The 23,092-nt window shown below is 40.1% G+C and overlaps 1 protein-coding gene across 2 annotated transcripts in view; it reads left to right on the top strand.

Moving 5' to 3' along the window:
* Positions 1-23,092, top strand: part of SPOCK3 (SPARC (osteonectin), cwcv and kazal like domains proteoglycan 3) — a 113,027-nt gene that overhangs the window by 62,470 nt on the left and 27,465 nt on the right. For both annotated transcript variants that reach the window (XM_081926142.1, XM_081926143.1), the window contains 2 exons: positions 9,766-9,892; positions 18,104-18,218. In XM_081926142.1, coding sequence (XP_081782268.1) covers positions 9,766-9,892; positions 18,104-18,218 — 242 coding nt within the window. The remainder of the gene's footprint in view (positions 1-9,765; positions 9,893-18,103; positions 18,219-23,092) is intronic.

Here is a 23,092-nt window from a genome sequence, read left to right as displayed (position 1 = left end):
TCCATTGTAGTATATATTAAGATTAACAGAAGTTCATGGTAAACTTTAATTGCCCACACATACAGGGTGTTAATGGTCTGTGAAACTTAATTTTTATTAATTTGTGTTGTCAGAATTTCAACATGTTCTTCAAGTACTGGAACTTACAAGCTAAGAAGGAAGAGCTACTGAATCAGGATTAACTATGTCTGTATACAGAATGATACAGTCATACCTCGAGTTACAGATGCTTCGGGTTGTGTGATTTCGGGTTGTGCACCGCGCTGAACCCGGAAGTACCGGAACAGGATACTTCTGGGTTTTGGTGCTTGCGCATGTGCAGAAGCGCCAAATCGCAACCTGCGCGTGCGAGTGGCGGATGCTGCGGGTTGCAAACATGCTTCCTGCACAGATCACGCTCACAACCTGAGCATCTACTGTATTAAATTTTGGAATATTTCATACCATTACCTGTTTGGCAAACAACTGGGATGGTGGCATGGTTATTTTGCCCTTAACTTAACATAGGCAATAGGTTAGAAATCTGTCATCTTTCTTGATAGATTTCCAGGCATCTTGTTTTAGTGACTTGCATGGCAAAACCAGGTTTTCAGCTAGTAGCCTAATTATTCTTCTACTTAAACAAGGTTCATTCTGTTATGTAATGCAAAATATGTAATAAATTTACTGGTGGAACTATCAAAATTATTCTCCCAAGATAATAGGTTTGGATGTTTTAATATTATATTTGAGCAAAGTATGCAAAACTATCTTCCTCCTTTCCTAAACTGAAGTGTTATATCTATTATATCCTTAATTAAATTGCCATAAATTGTGCTGTTTAAATGTATTTATATACAAAAAACATTGAATGAAATTATAATAGAACTATAGCAAGGTCTCATATGATATACCAGTGAATCAATTAGAAGAGAAGATAACTAATTGCAAAGGTAGCAAACAGTCTAACCAAATGCTTTAAGCTTGTGTGTGTATATGTGAAATTAGTATACAAGTATCACCATCTTCTGGATTTTGTATCTTGTAGGTGTGTTTCTCAGAGAAAAAAAGACTCGGAAAAGAGTTAGTTGACTGATATGGATGGGATCATTCCCGTCTAGTCATCTCCACTGATATCCCTTCCATTAAAAATATAAAATAGGGGATTCATTATGTAAATTCATGTAAACTATAGTTTAATTTGATCAACAGGGAATCGAACCCCCAACCTGCCATGCTGCAAGGGGCTTGGATGAGACAGATCCAGCTGTGCATAGATCTGTCACTGGCTAGGGAAGCACTCCTGCCCCAGTGGCAGGCAGGTGGAACCCTAACCTGTAGTAGCCAGCAGAAACTAGTTATGATGGGACAATGAGCTATTTGTGCGTAAAAGGGTTGGTCCCTCAGAGTTTGCTCAGCGTAGCAAAGCTCTGCCTTGAGCGGAGCCCTTTGACATGGCTCCGTCAGTCGCTGGTAGAATCCGACAGTGGGCGCCTGCGGAAACGCTTCCAGCATAAAAGCTGCTTAACGGAAACACGTCTCCTGGATTCCCTGCGTGACAGTTTCCGGCGAGGGGTGGGGGTTCCTAAAGGGGGCCTTGATACCTCTCCGCTGTTTTCACTGGAAGTGTCCCAGAGCCTCTCCTCCGATTCCCTTCCCCTTGGAGCTCCTGCTCCCCCCCCCCCTACTGGTTCCCTCTTCTGCTGCAGAGTCTCTCCTATTCTCCTGGAGCCCTACCGCCACCTGTTCTTCCGATGGCAATTTCCTGACACTAGTCCTTTTGGCTTTCTCAATTCCTTCAGGTTTCCACTGTTCCCAATATATATCTGCTCTCCTTTGATACCATGCACTCCGGTTTGCCTCCTTAGCTTAAAGACTTCTGTCCTTAGCTTATATATGGCCTATCTCTCCAAATGTATTTGGAACATGCTGTACGTTTTTCTCTATAAGAAATACAAATTGAATGTGAAAATACATTAAGTCCTTTCAGATTCTGTTCATTCTGCTAGAAGGAACTTGTTTCATCTGATCCCACTCAAGTTTCTCAAATGACAAGATTCTCGAGTCTGATATTATTAAAGACTAGGCTCACTCTGAGCCCATACTGTCCAATTTGGTCTTATACCATTTTCATGATTTTCTTAATTCCCTTATGTATTAAGAAATGATGCTGCTGCTGGTAGGGTCATCTTCAGGTTCCCCCTCAGGGAGCTGTACATTATATGGAGATTCGGAAGAGAACCTTTTCTGTTGTATCTCACTGGTTAAAGAACACATTTCCCCCCAGAAGCTTGGGAAATGCCAACAGTAAATTCTTTAAGCCATGAAATTGTACCCATCTCATAAAAAATATTCATTCATTTTAAACAATACTTCAAACAGATTTTAATGATTGTTTTGGAGGAATTATTGATAATGAATGCCTGCAGTCTCTGTAGCACCTTCCTGCTTATTTTTTCAGTACTTCAGCAGGTTAGCCAAAGTAAGAATGTCTGATATGCTACTTTGTCGTTTCTTGATCCTCTTAAGGTGCCATGTGCAAATCAGAACATAATAGCAGAACTGTTCTTGTGGGTAGACTGTTTTTGAATACTTTGTTGTTCCTGTTTGAAATTAGGCCAGTGTATGAGGAAATGAAGAAATAATGCAACTACTAATGAAATAATAAGTCTCAGGGTTATTTGACCCTCCCTGCTTTTATTTTTTATTTTTTTAGGGATCCTGATTCTGTCTGCCATTCTGCAGCCAGTCTTTGAACTTAGTTGGCTTAAGCATGTGGGATGAAATGTGGGTTAAATCCTCACACAATTACTTTGTGCGTGAACATTTCCCCTAAAATGTGTGATGTAGTTGTATAGTGGTACCTCGGGTTACAGACGCTTCAGGTTACAGACTCCGCTAACCCAGAAATACTACCTCGGGTTAAGAACTTTGCTTCAGGATGAGAATAGAAATCGTGTGGCGGTTGTGCGGCGGCAGCGGGAGCCCCCATTAGCTAAAGTGGTACCTCAGGTTAAGAACAGTTTCAGGTTAGGAATGGACCTCCAGAATGAATTAAGTTCTTAACCCGAGGTACCACTGTACAGATTGTAGCTAGGTTTTTTTATTTAAGAAAAATCTGATTCGTACCTTCAGTCTTAAAATGCAGACCATCTCTTTCTCAAGGTAATCAAATTAGGATATACTGAAAAATGGGTCATGTTATGATCCCCTGCTTTAAACTAAATAAAGAAACAAGGATGGGTTTCCCTGTCCTTGACCATTTCCAGTTATATGATAACACTATTGCTTTTTGCATTGTAGCCCTCTCTTCCTTCCTTTCTTTTAAAGGCATGTCTTAGACAGATTGCACAGAAGTTGGAAATGAGGCTATTTAGAATGTCATCATTTTGCATTATAACTCTGCTCTCTGAAGAAGCCCAGCTGGTGCAGTTGAGCCCCTTCTTGGAATTTTTTAGTCTGATTCATTATTGTGATGTGTACTTGTGTACAGAAACATTTAATCATTCTTACGCTCCAAGCTCTATTGAATCTAGTGAAAGCTTTCTGTTTCTCTGCATAATTTGCGTTGCCAGTCTGCCAGCTTGGAAAAGTTTCAAGCTTGTTGCATTATCTATGTTTGTTTGCACAGGAAGTGATGCTGCACGTAGGCTTGAATTTACAGTAATTCTTTTGTAATGGGCTAATGAGCAGGACTACTTTATCCACAATGGTAACATTATATAGCTTTGATTAGTCCAATTACTGTGGAACTGTGCAATTGTGATGATTCTTACACTACCCTGCAAAGTACCCCCCTTCAAAAAGCAAAACAAAAAAACCAGCCCACGGGATTTGCTCTGCTGTGCTTTAATTTTGCTTGACAAGAAAGCAGTTGGAAGAAGGCAAAAAGATCTGTGAATGTACTGGAGACTCTATATAGTGCAGCAGGTTATTTTATTTATTTATTAAAAAAAAACAATATCACAATTAATGTATGGGATTGCTAGTTCTAGCTATTCTTTAGGGAACAAAATACAGTTCTTGGATAAGTATAACTGGTTGTGTAGCCACAATGGGGGACAGAGAGGGTAACTAGCTCTATTCTTTTATAGGCTTGCATGTGGATGATGGAAGTTAAGCATCAAAAGGAAACTAGGACCCTATGGGGGAATTATTTTTGTGCTTTTTTAATTAATGATTTTCACTGATACTAATGGAAAATGGGCAGGATTGCATGAGAGAACTGAGATTGCCAACTTTTAGGTTGTGGGAGCTGGCAGGAACAGTTTGTAAGCTCTGTAAGGCTACACTGGTGGCACATGGAAGTGCTTTCAACAGAGGATCACCATTGACTGAAGCAAATTTTGGCTGGCTGCTGTGGCTTTCTTAACTTCTATGATTTCTCACCTTGACCACCTACTTCAAGAGGCCAAGATAGACTTGTGTGAAGTGTCAGTGAGTGTAGTTTTAAAAAGTTGGGATTCAAATATGTGTTCATGCAGTGGTGGTAAACAGCGGTATTTCAACACTTTAATATTTTGAGACAAAGCTTCTACCCCACATTTTTTTCTAAAATGAGACAGAGTGGGGAACACCATGAAATAAGCAAAAGAATATTAACAAGGTTACGTTGAGTTGGATCTGCTATTTTATACAGGGTAAGTCCTTTAAAAGAGGCCCCATGGATACAGAGTACACATGTTCCACTGGGCCTCTTTTAAAAGACTCATCCTGTACATATTAGTTGTGCACTTTAGCTTACCTTTAATCTTGTTTTCACACTTGTTAGTAATGTGTTGTTCTTTTTTGTAAGTCGCTTTGAGTTCACTTTACTGAACAAACACAACACATAAATAATAGTAAACATAATGAAAAACAGTAATTAAAAAAATTGTTGCCAGAGCAGAGAACAGTGGTCAAGGAAATCTAGATTATTAGCAGCAAAAATGACCAAATATATAATTGGTTCAGCCTTCTCTAAAGTTCTCTTTGAAGAGCCCAAGTCTGCATGTATTGCTGAAAGGTGTATTGCAGTGGTTTTCAACCAGTGTGCCATGGCACCCTAGGGTGCATTGAATGATGGTTGGGGTACTGTGGGCAACACTGGCCTCTGGCCTTCTTTTCTTCCCTCCCTCCTCTGATGCCCTCTTGCATCTCTGCCTCCCCAAAGCTCTGGGAGCTGGCCAGGGGGTGCTTCCCAGGCCCCTGTGAGGCAGCATGAGAAGGCACCTCTCTTTGGCACAAGAGGGGCAGATCAGAGACCAGGGGTGGCAGCTGCGGCTGCCAAGAAGACTCCCAAGGAGAGGGGAATGGGGAGGAGGCTGAGGAAACACTCCACAAGGGAGGGTTCGAAAAGGGGTGAGGAGCTTCTAGCTCTGCAGGCAAGGGGTGACATAACTGGGCTCCTAAGCCCCACAGGAGTGCCACAGAAAGAATGTAGTTGACCAAGGGAGTTGTGGATCCAAAGAGGTTGAAAACCAATGCTCCAAGTCATCCCAAGTTGAAAACCTCTGTTGCATTCTGATGGTTATACAGATCTCCCAGTATCTAGTCCTGATGAGAATCATACCTTGTGGATGCTGGAAGAGGCAGGTTACTCAATGGTCTAGATTAGAGAAGGAGAAGGCTAACAGTCAAGAAGTGTATGTCCACTTGAAGTTCAAGAAATGGTTTAAAGATTTTGCCCCTATCTGAGCTCATTTATACTTCCTGAGCTTGTCTCCCCCAAAGCCCTGTCCCATTGTTGAAGACTGCAGATCCTTAAAGGGGCAGCTCACTACTCTAGAACCTGACACTCTGTGGCCTTTACATTGGTTTGCTAGGCATGCAGTGAATGGTGTTATAGGTTTGGCATGTGAGGCCTGTGTTTCTATGTGCATGTGTGTGTGGTGGCTATGTCTGCTTGGTCTGCACTCATGGTTGGCGCGTGATCAGCTGTCTTTGTGGTCCTTAAGTCATTCCTGCCATTTATTGTCTTAGAACGTGTTTAAAAGTAAATTCTCCATCCTTTGCTGGAACCATTGATCTACCCAGGATTTTCTCAAAGGTGCTTTTGTCCCCCGCCCCTGCCCCCCAGGCCCAGCCAAGTCCCAACTTAACACTTCCATTGCTGTTCGAAATAAGTGGCTATTGCTGTGTCGGGAGGTGAATTCTCTCCCCATGTTACTTCATCAGAAGGCTGCATCCTGGAGAGGTGATATGATAGCAATCGTCAAATATCTAAAGGGCTGTCACATGGAAGATGGAGCAAGCTTGCTTTCTGCTGCCCCACAGGATACGACCCAAACCAATGGATTCAAATTGCAAAAAAGGAGATCCCAACTAAAAGCTCTTTCTGATTGTAAGAGTTGTTTGACAATGGAACAAACTACCTTAGAAGGTGGTGGACTTCATTGAAGATTTTTAAACAGAGGTTGCGTAGCCATCTCTGAGGGATTATTTAGCAGTAATTCCTGCAATGCTGTAGGTTGGACTAGACAGCCCCAGCCCTTTGGGTCCCAACTCTACAATTCCATGATCCTATGATATGATTATGACCAAGCTAGTAATCAATCAATGGCTGAGATATATGGGAAATGTTAGGATAATATATGATTCTTGATGTTAAGACAGACAATCTACATCTCGGTAAAATAAGTGACACCCTTATATAACTGTTTGCGTGTTGAGTTCCACAGTGCCACCCCCCCCAAAAAAATTCACACTTCACGCTTAATTTTTTGTTAAAGGTTTTTGGCATAATTTTGGCCACAACTTTATTCAAATACAAAAATGTGAGTGGTTGCTTAGGCATTGGTTTGACTATCTGTCCTTGCCCCCCAAGGACAGAGCTGGCACTTCCGGACACCAGCGGAAGCCAGCGTGGGAAACAAGTATTGGGTGAGAAATGAAGCTGGGAATCAGACTAACACTTCTCACCCTCATGTTCCGGTGGGGCTTGCACGGCCCAAGTCCGACTCCGGGGACAAGGACGAATGAATGGCAAGCCCCTGGATTCCTTTAACGGAATTCCCTTTCCGCATCATTTGGAGGGATAGGGCACTTACCCCTCCAAGAACCAATTTAACCAATGCCTAACCGCCAACCTTACAAGTTGTGACGATTTGCTACGCAGTAGGCAAAAACCAAATGGCACCAGCCAATCAGCCAAATGGCAAAATTCCTACCAGGCCCCCGCTCAAAGGCGAACGACCCCATGACAGGCATAGCAAGGTCAAATGAACCAAAGAACCACCCTATAAAAGGGAGGGGGGGCGGGTGATCCGGTGCAAAACAGCCAAGAGGACGTCACATTGTCTGGATCCTATATTTATAGCCTCTGTCCCCTCCTCCGAATTGGCAACACTCTAAATTCCCCAGCAACCCGATTAACCATTTACAGGTTCGGGTTCCACCAATTTGCCTAGTCATGACACAGTGGCCTGTTCCCCCAACCGCAACACGTGCTCTCTGTTAGGGAGAACACGCTTTGTGAATGAGTAATCAAAACTGGTACAATGAAGTAGCTATTTGCTTGTCTTGCTCTTTCATCCGAATTTCTTTGGCTGCACTTGGATATTAAGTTTTCCTGATTATAATGCTAGCACGTTCATTTTCTACTGCATTACCTGTTGCATTACACAACTGTTCCCATGCTGTATATTGATGGCAAAGAACTGCATGCCAGAATACTGCCCTAATTTTTGTCACGTGATATTACAATACAAAACTTATTTCCCAGCTTAACAGGATTGCAAATGGATTTTTCTGACTGCAAATAACACAGAAACGAATGCTAAACTTCAGCTACAATTGAGTTAGTTTTTCAGAAGTGGCTTCTACGTCATGTGAAAGATCACATGAAATGTGGAAATTATCAGCAAGTAACAGAACATCAGGAAATTGGAATAGAATGCTGCCTGAATTGGCATGAAATAAGAAAAGCTGTCCTTTTTGTGACTGCTACTTGATCATTTACCAGTGATCATGATCTTCTAACCATATGCAGTTTTTTTCTCTCATAAAAAGCATTTCCTGCATTTGTGTGAAGCTTCGATTCTCCATCTCAGTGGTTTTTGGAGTTGTTGATATATCGACAGGGTAGGCTAACTAGAGAAGGAAATAGACAACATGGTTGAAAAAGGCCTTGAAAGCTCTTTGGTGCCCTCTATAGCTTGGAATTCTAAAAATTATCTGTTGTAATGAGGTTCAGGTAAGATTGCCAGCTGGCAAACAGTTCCCTCCCCACTGTACTCTTATTTGTTTGAAAACCTATTCATCTCAAAAATCACACTGAATAAATAATAATCTAGTGTCTCTCCTTCATCTCAGTCTTCTGTGGCTTTTACCAAGGAAAATAAAATTGTAGCTTTCAATAATTAACCTTTAAAATGTCCTTTTCAGTTTCCTAGTCCTTAAATTGTCTTTTGTGTTAAAGAGGTTTTAACACACTAGATGATATTTTTCAATTACATTTTCAACACCACGTGTCATATCTCCCTCGTGCACTCTTGACTTTGTGTCTTCTTGACTTTGACTTCTTTCATGATCCCCCATCTGCTAAGAACAACTTTCTATTTTATGCTTGATTTATATTGTACAGTTTTATATGTTATGGCTCTGGAAAAAGACTTTCTTTTTATCAATGGCTCCATAGAGTCCACTATCTTGAAGTATTATAGAGTGGAATGCAGTTTCCTAATGGTTTAGTCCCATTAATACCAAGTACTATTGGTTTTGTGAGGATGTTATAAATTGCCCACCACTTGCAATTTTGAACTTCTTTATCTCCCAAGGTTGAATGTTCAACTTTCTTCAGGAGCTCTATGGCAGAGTTTCCCAACCTTGTGCCTCCAGCTGTTTTTGGACTACAATTCCCATCATCCCTTGCCACTGGTCTTGCTAGTCAGGGATGATGGGAGTTGTAGTTCAAAAACAGCTGGAGGCACAAGGTTGGGAAACACTGCCTATGGCACCCTATCTAGCTGTCTGTGACACCTCTTTTAACCACCACTCCAAAAAAACCCCAGAGCATTTAGCATGTCAGGAATGTTTTGCAATTATATTTATGTGTGTGTAAAAATCATATGAATTAGAGGATTGCCTACCCATTCACTCCCACATGCCTGAAATTCTGAAGAAAAATGGCATAATGAAAATACACGTATACAAATAAAACTAGACCACCCATTTCTAAACATTGTTTGGTGAATCCTCCTAAGCACTGAGACTTTCCATCCAGGATATCTGTGTATAAATTGTACAGAAGCTCCCTGCTCTCTTTGGCAGCGATCTGTCCAATCTTAAATAGACAGAATGCAGTGGTGGGAAAGTACAGTGGTACCTCGTGTTACGTACCGCCCCCCTTACGAATGCTTCGGGTTACGCGCTCCACTAACCTGGAAATAAGATGCCCCTTGTTGCAAACTTTGTCCTGGTATGTGAGCGGGAGTACAAGACGTTGTACTCTGGTGGTGTGGCGGCAGCAGGAGGCGCCTCATGTTACGAGCGGTTTCCAGTTACGAACACACAGAATTAAGTTCGTAACCAGAGGTACCACTGTAGTGCACCAGGACACTGCAACATTTATTCTCTCCATATGTGGGACATATCACTGATACTCTGAGTGCAATTAAATGTCTTACAATTGTCCAGGGAGGCAGTGGAAGAAATTGCACCATCTAATGAGTTTAAATGAGGCCAGTGAAATGTTATTCAGACAGTTTGTATGCTCACATAATTGTCAACTTAAAAAAAAAAGGTATTTTCACAGGTTTTAAAAAACTTTTTATTGCTCACAATTCTACATGCTTTGTTTTCTTTCAGTATGAAGGAGGCTGGCTTAGGCCATAAACAATGGAGAGTTGGTCCCTTGTCATCAAAATGCAAGCAGTGTCCAGTGGTTTATACTAATCCTGTTTGTGGATCAGACGGCCATACTTATTCCTCTCAGGTATGAATAATGGCTGGGGTTTGTCCACAATCATTATATGTTATATAACATTCTACTGTCAAATATTATGCTCTGTATATACAAGCTCTTCTAAATTCTATAAAACACACACAACCCATCCCCATTTCAAAAAATAAATGCCAAGAAATCACAGTATCATTTAATTCAATTAAACAAGTAAAATTGCCATTCAAAATAATGGGTTTTCAATCAAAGAAACCTGTATTAACAATTGGTATGGGAAATGTTTATAATATTATACTGATGATTCAGTACAACAGTGTCACTGGGAAAGATAAAAAATACAAATGGTACAAAATGGTTGGAAATGGTACAAGAAACAAGGTGCATATATGGTAATATGGTGGTCATGTCATTTTGTACCACAGTTTTGTGGTATGATTACATATCAGACTATATATACTAGGACAGCTTTAGTTCTTTCAATAAATTGGAAGGAAGAAATGAGATAGTGACAACTAAGGAACTAATAATATTTATGTTAATGGTTGCTTGTACAAAAATAACAAAAAATGCAAATTGCAAAACTTTTGGATTTTAAGATAATCAAAAAATATGCCTAGATGAAAGAAGAAATGTCAAGATTAAGCCTAATAAGATTAAACAGTTTCTAGCTAGATTAGCAAACATTTCCAGTTAGTGGCCCAAACAAGTTTTGTACGGTTTATTAATGCAACCTTTAACTGCCTTTACTCAAGAATATAGATGGCTTGCATGGATACAGGAATCAACACTACAGTCATACCTCGGGTTACAGACGCTTCAGGTTGCGCGTTTCCGGGTTGCGCACTGTGCCGAACCTGGAAGTACTGGGTTACTTCCGGCTTTCGGCACTTGCGCATGTGCAGAAGCACTAAATCACGCTTTGTGCAGGCGCAGAAGCACCAAATCGCAACCCACGCATGCGCACACATGGTGCTCTGGGTTGCGAACGTTGCAGGTTGTGAACGTGTCTCCCGCACGGATCACGTTCGCGACCCGAGCATCCACTCTACATGCAAGCATGGGAAAGGGCAGGGCAGGACAAGACAACATGGTCATATCGCTTCTAATTATGTTCAGTAATATAACTGAAGGGAACATGTGGAAATTATGGTTATTCTGGGAACTGCATGGAAGACCACAAATCTTATCTGGGAGCTTCTAGTTCATCACCTTACAAAGAAAGCTTGAAAGCAGAAGCAAGGCAGATAACAGCAAATTCTTAACCTAAACCCCTCATCATTTCCTGCAGTAATTAATTTGCACGTTAAAGTTCACACCCAAGCTTCCGGTTTGTTTGCCTATCCTGGTAAAGATGTATGCCTTCAAATATCCATTTAAACCTCATAATCTTGGTTTATAAACCCAAGCTTATTTTGAAGGGTTGTCAATTTTGAAACTGACATTAAGGACAAATATTTTTGTTCACCCCAGGCAAACCTTATTTTTATTATATTGTAAAGCTTCAGTAAGAGTTTGTCATTGTTGTATGATATACTGTAGTTACTCTCCTTCACTTGCTACAGTATGTGTTTATCAGCAACTTCTGCAAATTGTGCGATACTTTGAATACATGTCACTAAACTGTATCGGTCTTGTAAAAATAATTTCTGCAGCACCATAGAGGTTGCTATGGGATTTCCATGTCATGCTTTCAGACTCACTAAATCCATGGCATTTGGTCAGAATATCATAGGATTTATAACAAATGAATTGTAAGAATGATAGTTCCAAAAATCTGAGCAAATAATAGAGATTGTTACCTATGAGGCATTACGATGAAAAAAAGCTTTGAATAGCAAATGCTGAAGTTAGGATTCTTGGGATATTGTCTATTAACAAACAAATATTTGTCAACACACACATCCTCCATTGCAGATCATGCTCAAATCTTTAAATTATCTAGTATTTGTTCCTAATCCCTCTTTCATTCTGCATTCACACTACACAGTATTCTCAGCATCCAATGATAATGTTTTTTGTCTGGAATTTTTTAGGGTAAACTTTCCCTAATTCATGTTTACATGGGCACCTGCAAGTATGTTTCAGGGTGTGGGAACGGTAGAACAATGAAAGTGCGGAACAAGTTCATTTCTCATCAGAAATGAGAAGAATTGTACCTATACATTTTGTCTTGTATTTGAAAGCCAACAAATGCTAGAAAATAACTCTTTGTAAAAAATGAAAGATGGGAACCTGGAGAATATGGTTCAATGGGAGGGGAGGTAGTATCCCCTTTTCATATTTGTTTGATTTTCTCAGTTTTGTTTACTGCATGTATGCTGTTTTAATTTTATACAGTTTATAAACAAATATCTGAACATTTCTTCAGTAGTCCAAATTAGTTTAATGGAAAAACTTGATTAGATTAAAAGAAAAGAAAAGTACATTTGAGTGCAATCCCTTAAATTATCAAGGAACTACACAAACTGATAAGTCTGTGATGATCTCTCAGAGAATTGTGTCCTAGCAATCATGAATGTTTAGGTTCTTTATGCAAACATCCTCCGCAATGATGGACTATAAGACATCGGGGAAATGATCTCTGATGGTATGGACTATAAGACATCGGGGAAATGATCTCTGATGGTGCTATGGTGCACCCAACTCTTGCCACTTTGTATTCAGCTGCAATTGCTTCAACTTTGGGAAGAGCATGCTACTTCAGTGCACTGAATCCACAATAGGTCAACAATTTTTTATCATTATTCTTTATTAAATTTATATACCACCCTTTACCCAAATATCATCAGGGTGCTTCTTCACAAGATAAAAATACAGAACATAGAACTATGTTTTTTCAGCATGTATTCAGAAAAGCACCTTTGCCTGAGATACATGAATCATGCATTTATCATCAGGACTCAAGGACAAGAGGAACTTGAGAAGTTCCACCAGGACTTGAACAACCTTCACCCCTCCATCACCACTCCACAAAGCAGGCGAAATATCTTAACTCTATTGTGCAACTACATCATGGGCTTAAAGCACTACCTACTAACTGCTTCAAAAATCTACATGTTTCAAGCATCTACCCAGAACTCATCAAAAATCCATTCTCTTCAGCCAAGTCCTACAATACAGTTCCATCTTTCTTGGATTTCCAAAGACATACACCACAAGGGAATTTTAAAAACTACAATACTCACTCGTTGAAATGAAAAAGCAGATCAACAAGGCCAGACTGGTGCCCATGAATAATCAATTAAAGTGCAGAAACAAGACCAAAGGTGACAGAACACCCTTTGTTCCCAGCTAAAGCCATTCCATCATATAGTCAGTGATTTACATCCCTCTCGGAAGCCTGACTCACGAATAGCCGCCTAACTAAAAACAACTACTTACCTGTGACAGCAGGCTACATAACAGCGACACAAAGACCACAGGAAACCCATATGCCAGCTCTGGATCTATACTGCTGTTATAAATGTTAAATGGAGAAAATATAATTTAGTGCAAAGGAAACTGCTGTTTTTTAATTGGTAGCTGCTTGTCTGGTAAGTGGCACAAAGGTGGATGTTGGGAAAACAAGTATCAACAGAACTATGGAAACAGAAAATTTAAGATGTTGTGCTAGAAAAAAAAATACTGCAGATGTGGAAAGCTAGAGATAAATATTTTGAGAATATACATTATGCCTTTATAAACTTTGTCAATGGGGAGACCAGAGCTGGAGGTCTGTGGAGACTCCTGGATATCTATGCAGAAATCTATTTCAGAGATTAGACTTGATTAGTTATATTAGTTTGTTTTTGTTTGTTTCTGTAATTTATTTATATTTAAACTGTCAGAAACATTTTTTCAAAGAAGAAAACTGTCTCCATATCTAATCAAACAACACCATTACTGGATCTAATGATGTCATTCAAGGGTTCATTCATTGTCTATTATGACATATGTTGTCTTCTCCAAACAATGGTATTCTGTATTCAACATAACTCAGTCACGACACAAAGGAATAAATTGTCACACATCTGATGTCAGAGAGGGCAATATTCAGAAATTAGCAGAACATTTAATCTTACCCCCAGTACACTCTGTCACTGATCCCAAGGCGCTTTTACAGTACAATGAAGAGGAGCATTCAAAGGGAAATTCCCACACGAAACTGTTGAAAAGCCTTTTAACATATGTAGCCTGTACAGGTACTAATTTGCTATTCTATTATTAGGATGTTTCACATTTACATTTTACCATGATTTGTTCTCTGTTTCCATCTGACCCTCATTGCTAACACACACACACACACACACACACACACACACACACACACACACAGCATCAAGAATAATATTCTACACGTCTGATGAAGTGAAGAATAATTAGAGCACAAAAGCTTATGCCACAATACATTTCTTGATTAGTAAGGTGCCACAAAACATTGTTCTTGGTGTGCTGTGAACAATAAAATTATGTGCTAGGAAATATTAGAAAAGGGACTGAAATTAATTATGTCAGGATGCAATGTTCATGCCCAAATCTATGCTGAGCTGATAAGGGAGGACCATGGCCTTCATCATCACATTGTGGGATTATCAGATGCACCTGGTTACTCACTGTGGGAAGCAGTTTGCTGTGCTAGAGGGACCTCTGATCTGATCCTTTCCACTTCTAATGTTCACACAGGGACCTTGGCAATATGCCACCCAGTGCAAAGCTATGGACGCCCTCCCCCCTGGCCCTCACAGCAGCTTTGGGAAGGAGGCGCAGGGCTCTGGGGGAGTCCTATAGCTCTTCTGCCTCTTAACCAAACCCTGGTAAGTACTCGCCCAGCTTTGGGAAGGTAGAAGAAGGACTCTAGGTCCCTGTTAGAGTCCTCATGCCTCCTTCCTGAAACTGGGCAAGCTCTTCCCAGGCTTTGAGAAGGCGCCCTCCTCGGCTCTCTGCCCAGTGCGACCGCACTGCTCACACTTTCCTAAATCTACATCTGGTTGATGCTTCTTTGTCATGCTGGAACACAGAAGGTATTAAAGCTTGAAGTATGTGAATCCCATTACATGTAGGATTTCTGCTTACAATGTGTGAGAATATTGAGGATTATTTAGTAAATAAATACAGATTAGTTCGTGTCTGCAACAACATATGCCAGTCATGCTTTTTTTTAAAAAAAAATGGGGGCAACCCATCCTTCTGTTTTCAAAATGTACAGAATTAAATTTATTGTCACCATGGTGAATGTGATGACAAAAAACCTAGGGCTTGCCAATCAGAAGGTTAGCGGTTTGAATCCCTGTGACAGGGTGAGCTCCCGTTGCTCGGTCTCAGCTCCTGCCAACCGAGCAGTTCGAAAGCTTGTCAAAGTGCAAGTAGATAAATAGGTACTGCTCCGGTGGGAAGGTAAATGGTGTTTCTGTGCGCTGCTCTGGTTTGCCAGAAGCTACTTAGTCATGCTGGCCACCCGGAAGCTGTATGCCGGCTCCCTCAGCCAATAAAGCGAGATAAGAGCCACAACCCCAGAGTCATTCGCGACTGGACCTAACAGTCAGGGATCCCTTTAACCTTTACCTAACCCAATAGAAGTATTCATTTCTAATCATATCACACAAAGGTGTCATATGAATGCTAAACATGTATGGGAAATGCTGCATCTTCTGCAGGCGATATTAAGCATGAAGCCTTGCTTAACAAATATTCGTAAATCAGAGATAATTGTGAAATTGGTCCAATCAGCAATTCTGCATCATCAACCTGTTTTGTTAGATAATACATATCCAGTCAGTCATCTGTCATGCTTTTGTCACACCCCAAAGTTAGGACTTATGAAACCTAAATGTGTGTGTGTGTGTGTGTGTGTGTGTGTGTGTGTGTGTGTAAGGGAATGAATTACCCATTCTGAAGCCTACATATGTCTTCACTGGTTTTAATGGGAATTCTTCAAATGGCCACTGAAACTTTGTAGTTTAGAGAGTTTGAGTCTATGGGTAGTGGTAGATTTTGAGTCTACCTCTACCCATAGCATGTTTCTTTTAGTGGCTGTATAATCCATTGGCAAAGGGCTAAACCAAATTTTTGTGCACGTTTCCAATGGCTGCAGTCCTATGCACATTTTCTTGGGAAAAAGTCCAATTGAACTTTTAAGCTTTCTTCCAAGAAGACATGAAAGGTATTTCACTATAATTGCATCTATACCATTTGTGAGTGGATTAATCATGTCAGTGTTTAATAAAATAACTCTAGAGTGAAATATTGCAGTGTGAAAAGTAAAGGAGTACACACATGACTCTATTTTAGTTTTTAACCCAAGTAAAACAATTTGCTAACCTTTTCTTTTTCCAAGCAGCAAAAAGTAGTGTGTCTGATTATGTGTGTTGTTTTGCATTTTCCTCACAATTAAATACTAATGAGCATGCCCTTTATGTGATATTTTAGTTCACTTATAACTTTATAAATATTTCAACCTTGGATAATTGAGTAAATTGAACTTGATGAATTAGCAATGCAATCAGTGGATGTTGTTTAAGAAAAGAGAATGCATCAAAAAGTCAAATTACAATGCATCTCTTATGGTACCAGAAGACATTTTAAACAAATTATTTATTTAAAAAAACATGTAGAGGAAGAAAGTAACATAAATTTTATCACTATATTCCATAAGATAAATTCAACAACCTGAATCGACTGCAATATAGTGAGCAGATGAAAAATAAATTGCTATACATTTCCCCCTAAATCTACAATAATCTTTAAAAAAACACCTTAAAAAATAAAAATTCAACATTTCCAAGCAGATTTCTCATTCCTCTACTCTCCATGCTCACTAAAATATTTTCTGGATCATCTCCTGTCAAGGATGATTGGTGGGTGCTAGAAGAGATAAGAGTCCGGGCTTCCAGCCAGTTTTACAGGTTTTATTAGGTCCATTCTCCTATTTACACACAGAGCTCTCAGTGCACGTCCGGCTCTTTCGGTATCAGTTGCAGAGACTGCCTGTTCTTTTCGTTTTCTCCAGCATAACCACTTCCGGAGCCCTCCCCTTTTCCTTCGTCTGTTACGTGAAGAGCTAAGCCCCGGAAATTGCCCCCTCCTCACTGATTCATTGCTTCCTGACAACCCTTCATCATCATCCCCCTCTGATGAGGTGCAACTACTTACTCGGAGGCTTATCTCTGTATTTCCCCATCCTTTCCCCCTTCTCTGCCCCCAGTTCCCTGACATCTCCCAACCATTTAAAGCAGATTTGGGGGAATATATAGGGGATTGCAAAGGGAAGGAGGAGAAGCCTTGGTGCACAAATCTGTTCTGCTCACAAACATTCACAATTAGATATCCAATATACTTAACATATACAATATGCTTTTAACTGTTAACATTAGCCTGGAAATGAAAGAGTTCTCAAATGCATCACAGTTTAGAACACGCTAATGCCGAATGACAGGATAAGAATGCTTTCTGACCACCTTGCTTCCTCAACTTTCCCTTTCTTGTAGCTAAGAAAGTAAGCTGTGAACTAACAGTTTCAGATTTAATTCTTAGCTCTGCCATGAACCTATTCAGTGACCTTAGGCAAACTACACCTTCTGAGCCCCAAACCCCATCTGCAGTATAGGCTATTGCTGATTTGCTTTACAGGGTTATTATGGGAATAATTGAGATTACGCATGTGTGGCACGTGTGGGGGCTGGAAAGAGCTATTTAAATGCATACTATGGGGTCATAGTAGAAAGCAATCAAGTCAGCTGAAGAGTGGCAAGAAATATGCCAAAGCAAATACAAACAGGGTTCATACGCACGGTCCAGTGTGGTATCAGCCATTCTTTGTTTTGTAAAAAAATTAGTTACTAAGGCTGCAGAGTCCTCTTTAGTCAAAGGCACATATTTTTTAGCACCGAGATGGGGAATCTGTGGTCTTCCAGATATTGCTAGACTCCCAAATCTCATCAGCCCCAGTCAACGTTGCCCAATAGGGATGATGAGAGTTGAGGTTCAGCAACATAGAGGGTCACAGGTTCTGCACACCTGCTTTTGTAAAGATGTCCTATTTTTCTACATCATGGCTTTTAATGAATTACAGCGCTTATCAACACTATCCATTCAGAGTGTGATCCTACAACATTTTAGGATGGGTGGCTTTTGTAGTCCTTTGTAATCACAAATAGAAAGTGACAAAACGGGTAACCCTAATCTCTTTCAAAATACTTAATGGACTAGAATTTACAAAAAATGTAAATGATGCTTATACTGAAGATTGTCATTCTCTCTCTATTGCAGTGCAAACTAGAATATCAAGCCTGCGTCTTAGGAAAACAGATCTCAGTGAAATGCGAAGGACATTGCCCTTGCCCTTCAGATAAATCCACAAGTGAAGGCAGAAATAATAGAAGGGGTAAGTACTGGCACTTATATTAGGTCTGTCAATGATGATTTCTTCACTTATACCAATGCATGTGGAAAAGCATTGTGACTCTTTGTTTTAAGGTAGTTTACAAAAAATACATGATACTACACCGCTGTTTCTTTAATGATTTTGCATACCTTTCTGCTAACACTGGGTTTGACATAAAACTGGACATGTTTATAAAGACCAAACCCTGATCACTCCAGGGGTTTTGTATTCAGATTTGATATAGGAGATCTGTGATTGAGGCTTCTGTTGATGTTTGTTCTACTAATTAGTCATACTATGAGGATTGGTGAAATAGTGATCTGGGAGACATTACTTGTAGACTATTCTCTGCACAATTACTTACATGAACTGCAGAGCTGAGCTTCATTGTCAACTGGCTCTAAAATAGAGCTTTTTAAAGAATTTCAGCACACTTTGATATTCCTTCAGATGTCAAGGAAATAAACAACTATCTGACTTTTAGAAGACATCTGAAGACAGCCCTATTTACGGAAGTTTTTAATATTTGATGTTTTAATGTTTGATGTTTTTAATATTCTGTTGGGAGCTGCCCAGAGATTATTATTATTCCATTAAAAATTGCAATTGAAACAAAAGATTTCTATTGTGCGCTTAGTGACTGGGTTTGGACATTTCACATCTATCAGCCTCCATGCTAATCACCCATACAATATGAATTCTTCTTCTTCTTCTTCTTCTTCTTCTTCTTCTTCTTCTTCTTCTTCTTCTTCTTCTTCTTCTTCTTCTTCTTCTTCTTCTTCTTCTTCCTGCACCAAAGCCATTTTGGAGGGTACAGTTTAACAATATTTTGTAGTAGCTGCACTCTATATACAGTTGTACCTTGGAAGTTGAACAGAATCCATTCTGGAAGTTTGTTTGACTTCCAAAACATTTGGAAACCAAAGTGTGGCTTCTGATTGGCTGTAGGAAGCTCCTGCAGCCAGTCAGAAGCCACGCCGGATGTTTGGCTTCTGTAAATCATTCAAAAACCAGAACACTCCCTTCCAGTTTTTGATCATTTAGGAGCTGAAATGTACAAGTTCCAAGGTGCTCTGAAAGCAAGGTACAACTGTACCACCATTTTGGGTTTTGCTCTAATTTGTAGATCATTCCATGTACATCCTGCAAGTGTGAATATTCCAGAACATAGAATTCTTGCTAGGAAAGTATGAGTAGCATTGAAGGCTAGAAAGTTGGGGATATGCAGTGATGAGTATAGGGACTGATGCCATCTGTTCTGTAAGTGCCTATTTCTATGTGGCAGAGTAGGCTGTACTTCCTCACTGGAAAGGGAACATTTTTATTATACTCAAAATGACTAGAAGAAATAATTGTTGGCTTTCAAGCTCAGACAAAATTTGTCGACCTCTGGCTGAAACCTAAGTTGAGTAGGTCAGCAGTGCAGTCTGAAAAATACAAACCAATATGCATGCTGGAGCTTGTAACGTCAGTCCCCCAGTTTGTAGTTTAATTTTATTATCCAAAGTGGTATCTTAATCACCATCTTAACCATTTATGTGTACGACACTGACTGTATTCATTGAAGATTTTACTTCCGATTTTGTCTAATTTATGTTGTTAACACTCATATTTATGCAGATATATTTGTTCCTTAAATTGCATGGAAATTCCTTCTTTTATATATACAATGTAAAAGAAACATACCTGGGCTATTGTGTAATAGTTAAAACTGTGACACACAAACACACCCCTCTGGTCCAGCTTACCCAGGCATTGCCTGACCCGGATCCAACCCTGGATCAAATCTGGGATAGGGCCAATGTTTCCTTAAGAGTTTTTAGAACCTGGCAGGCACCATCACCTCCAGCTTGTGCATGTTTAGTGTACTGAAATTCTCTCCATCTTCTAGGCTTTGGTTTATTGAAGTGGGGTGGGGGTGGAGAATGCATGCTCCTCATTGGTTGAAAAGACGTTTTGCTGTAGAGCTGGTAGTCACTGTTTTTTTCCTAATATTTTCCTAATTTCCTAAGTACAGAAATTGTAATATTGCTTTATAAGGAGCAAGGGAGCAATTATATTTATGTGTGCAATTCCATATAAGTTGTGGTTTTCTAGATTGACAGTTCCTTTTTAAAACAAAAACTTTTTAAATGAAGCATTCTGCTACTATATACCTAAAACAGAAAACCAATGTTCAAGCAAAGGCAGAATTTCTGTTCATTGATTACAGTATTTGTTGCTCACTTCACAGTAGTTTTTAAACAGTTTTGCAAAGGGATCGGAACTGTAAGATGTATGTTTAGCAATGCGTTTGCTTTGCTAAGATGTTATATCCTTTTTCTAAACTGCTGCTTTTTCTAGTTTCTTTCTTTTTCAGAATATCTGAGAGAAAAAGAAACGTGAAGGATGTTGCAAACCTTGTCTCTGCTGGCTGTTCAGCTTTGCTCAATAAATGTGACAGCTCTAATTATAGCAGAATTACTTCTGAAAATGTGTCCAACCTGTTCCACAGCCTTATGCCACATTAACCTTTACAATTAACTGCAGTCTTCTTGTCATTTGTAAAGAAATGGTTAGAGATAAATAGCTGATAATTTGCTCAAAAGAAAGAGAATTAAAAAAAACTTTATCCTGAAATGAGCTTCATTCCTCCCTGTTTATTTCCTCACAAATAAACAGTCTTGTCAGGGCAGCTACCGTATTCTTCGCTCTATAAGACGCACCCGACCATAAGACACACCTAGTTTTAGAGGAGGAGAACAAGAGAGAAAAAATTCTCTCCCTCTCTGCACAGCGCCTCTCCAGCAAAGCGGGAGGAGAAATGGAAGGGGCTCTGTTTCTCCTCCCGCTTCGCTGAAGGAGCTCTGTGCAGCTCTCCCTCTCTGTGCAGCACCCCTTCAGTGAAGCGGGAGGAGAAACGGGGTCCCTTCTATTTCTCCTCCCGCTTCGCTGAAGGGGCGCTGCGCATAGAGGGAAAGCTGTGCAGCGCCTGTCCAGCGAAGCGAAGTCAGAACAACAAGAGGGATGGCTGTGCAGCAAAGCAGTGATACCTCTTCTGTTCTGGCTTCTGGGATAGCCTTGCCAACCCTCTTCAGGGCAGGGGGAGTGTTCCTCTCTTTGCCCTGAAAAGGCTTCACGCGGCTATCCCTGAAGCCAGGAGAGCAAGAGGGATCACTGCGCACTGGTCCCTTTTGCTCTCCTGGCTTCAGCGATAGCTGCGCATTCGCTCCATAAGATGCACGCACATCTCCCCTTACTTTTTAGGATGGGAAAAGTGCCTCTTATAGAGCGAAAAATACGGTATATGGTTATATGAACTTAAAACATTTGATGTTGGCTCTTACAAATTTAGAATATAATTACATGGATAGGGACTTCTAAGCCTGTTGTCATGTACTGTGGGACAGGGGCTTCCCATATTTTGGGGCTAAACCCTTTAAAAGGTGCAGCTCAGAAGCTGAATCCTAGGGATGATAAATATGTAGAAACAGGTTTCCAGCTCTACCCTAGCAGGGCAATCTTAAAAAACTAATAAACCATCCAACCAGAAACCTAGATTGCACCCCATGTTGACAGGAGGAGTTAAAAAACACATACACCTAAAAGTCTAAAATACAGTTCCAAATAGTACAGAACTAGCTAGAGGAAAAGTCAGTTTGAAATCTAAACATGTTGCTTAGCTTTCAGCAGAAGTTCAGTGTAGGAATCAGTTTCAGATTATGGACCAATTGGCAGGTAAAAATGATAGAATACATATAACTGGCAAAAATGACAGTGAAGGTCAGAGGATATTTGATGCAGAAGGTGAATAAAGAATGGACAATATTTTAAAAGTATTTGAAAAATCATTGTGATAACAAAAATCTCCTGGCAGATCTTGAATGATTTTTGTAAAATACTGGTGATAGAACATCTTGAAAAGAATTGGGAAAGCAATAATAATAATAATAGGGCACGGTGGGTAAAATAACGAAATAAGAAATAGTACAATGAGAGTAATCGGAAGTCTATTTTATTTATTCCATCTTTTCTCTTTTACTCTGTGCTTTTCTTCTTTTTTCTTCTTTTTCTGTAAGGTATCTGTATGTGTACCGTATTTTTCGCCCTATAGGACACACTTTTCCCCCTCCAAAAATGAAGGGGAAATCTGGGTGTGTCCTATGGGGCGAATGCAGGCTTTCGCTGAAGGAAGACATATGCAGCCTAGGCAGCCCTGCGGATAGCAGCCTGCCGCCCGGCGCAACGGCCACCCTGAAGCAGAGCGCCCCGCGTGCCAGACAGACATCGGCCAGCCCCACAAGCTCGGGGGACAGCAGGGAGGCACAGCGCCGCCATCCCACTGTTCCTCGACCTGGTTCGGTTTCCCCGACCTGGTTTTTTTTGGGGGGTAATAAAGGGAAATATTTTTCCCTTTATTCCCCCCCCAAAAAAAAACTAGGTGCGTCCTATGGGACAGAGCGTCCTATGGGACGAAAAATACGGTATATAGTTTGTATATATTGTATTATTGTATATGGTTGTGTAGGTTGATGATGATTGTTCAATAAAGTTCTTTTTTTAAAAAAAGATTATAGACTGATGTGTCAGTCCAAGTTTCAAAGGTGAATTTCTGGTTCGATCAAACCAGTAAACAACAACAACAAGAAGAACAACAACAAAACTAGGTCAGTGTGAAACTTCCACAGAGAGAGCCAGATCTTTGCAATCCCAGTGCACCTATCGGCATCATTTATGTGGCGTTAATACTATATAGACAAATGAATTCTGACATTTAATTCAAATTGGGCCCTTACAAGGCTCGTTGTAAACTATTAGTTCAGGAATGTTGCAATGTATAGCAGATTTGAAATTATGATTATCATCTATCTACTACACAATGCAGCTGTGAAGCA

This window comes from Podarcis melisellensis (genome assembly GCF_964234715.1).
Source record: "Podarcis melisellensis genome assembly, chromosome: 9".
NCBI lineage: Eukaryota > Metazoa > Chordata > Lepidosauria > Squamata > Lacertidae > Podarcis > Podarcis melisellensis.
The sequence above is the reverse complement of the archived record's forward strand: the minus strand, read 5'-3'. Positions and strand labels throughout refer to the sequence as shown.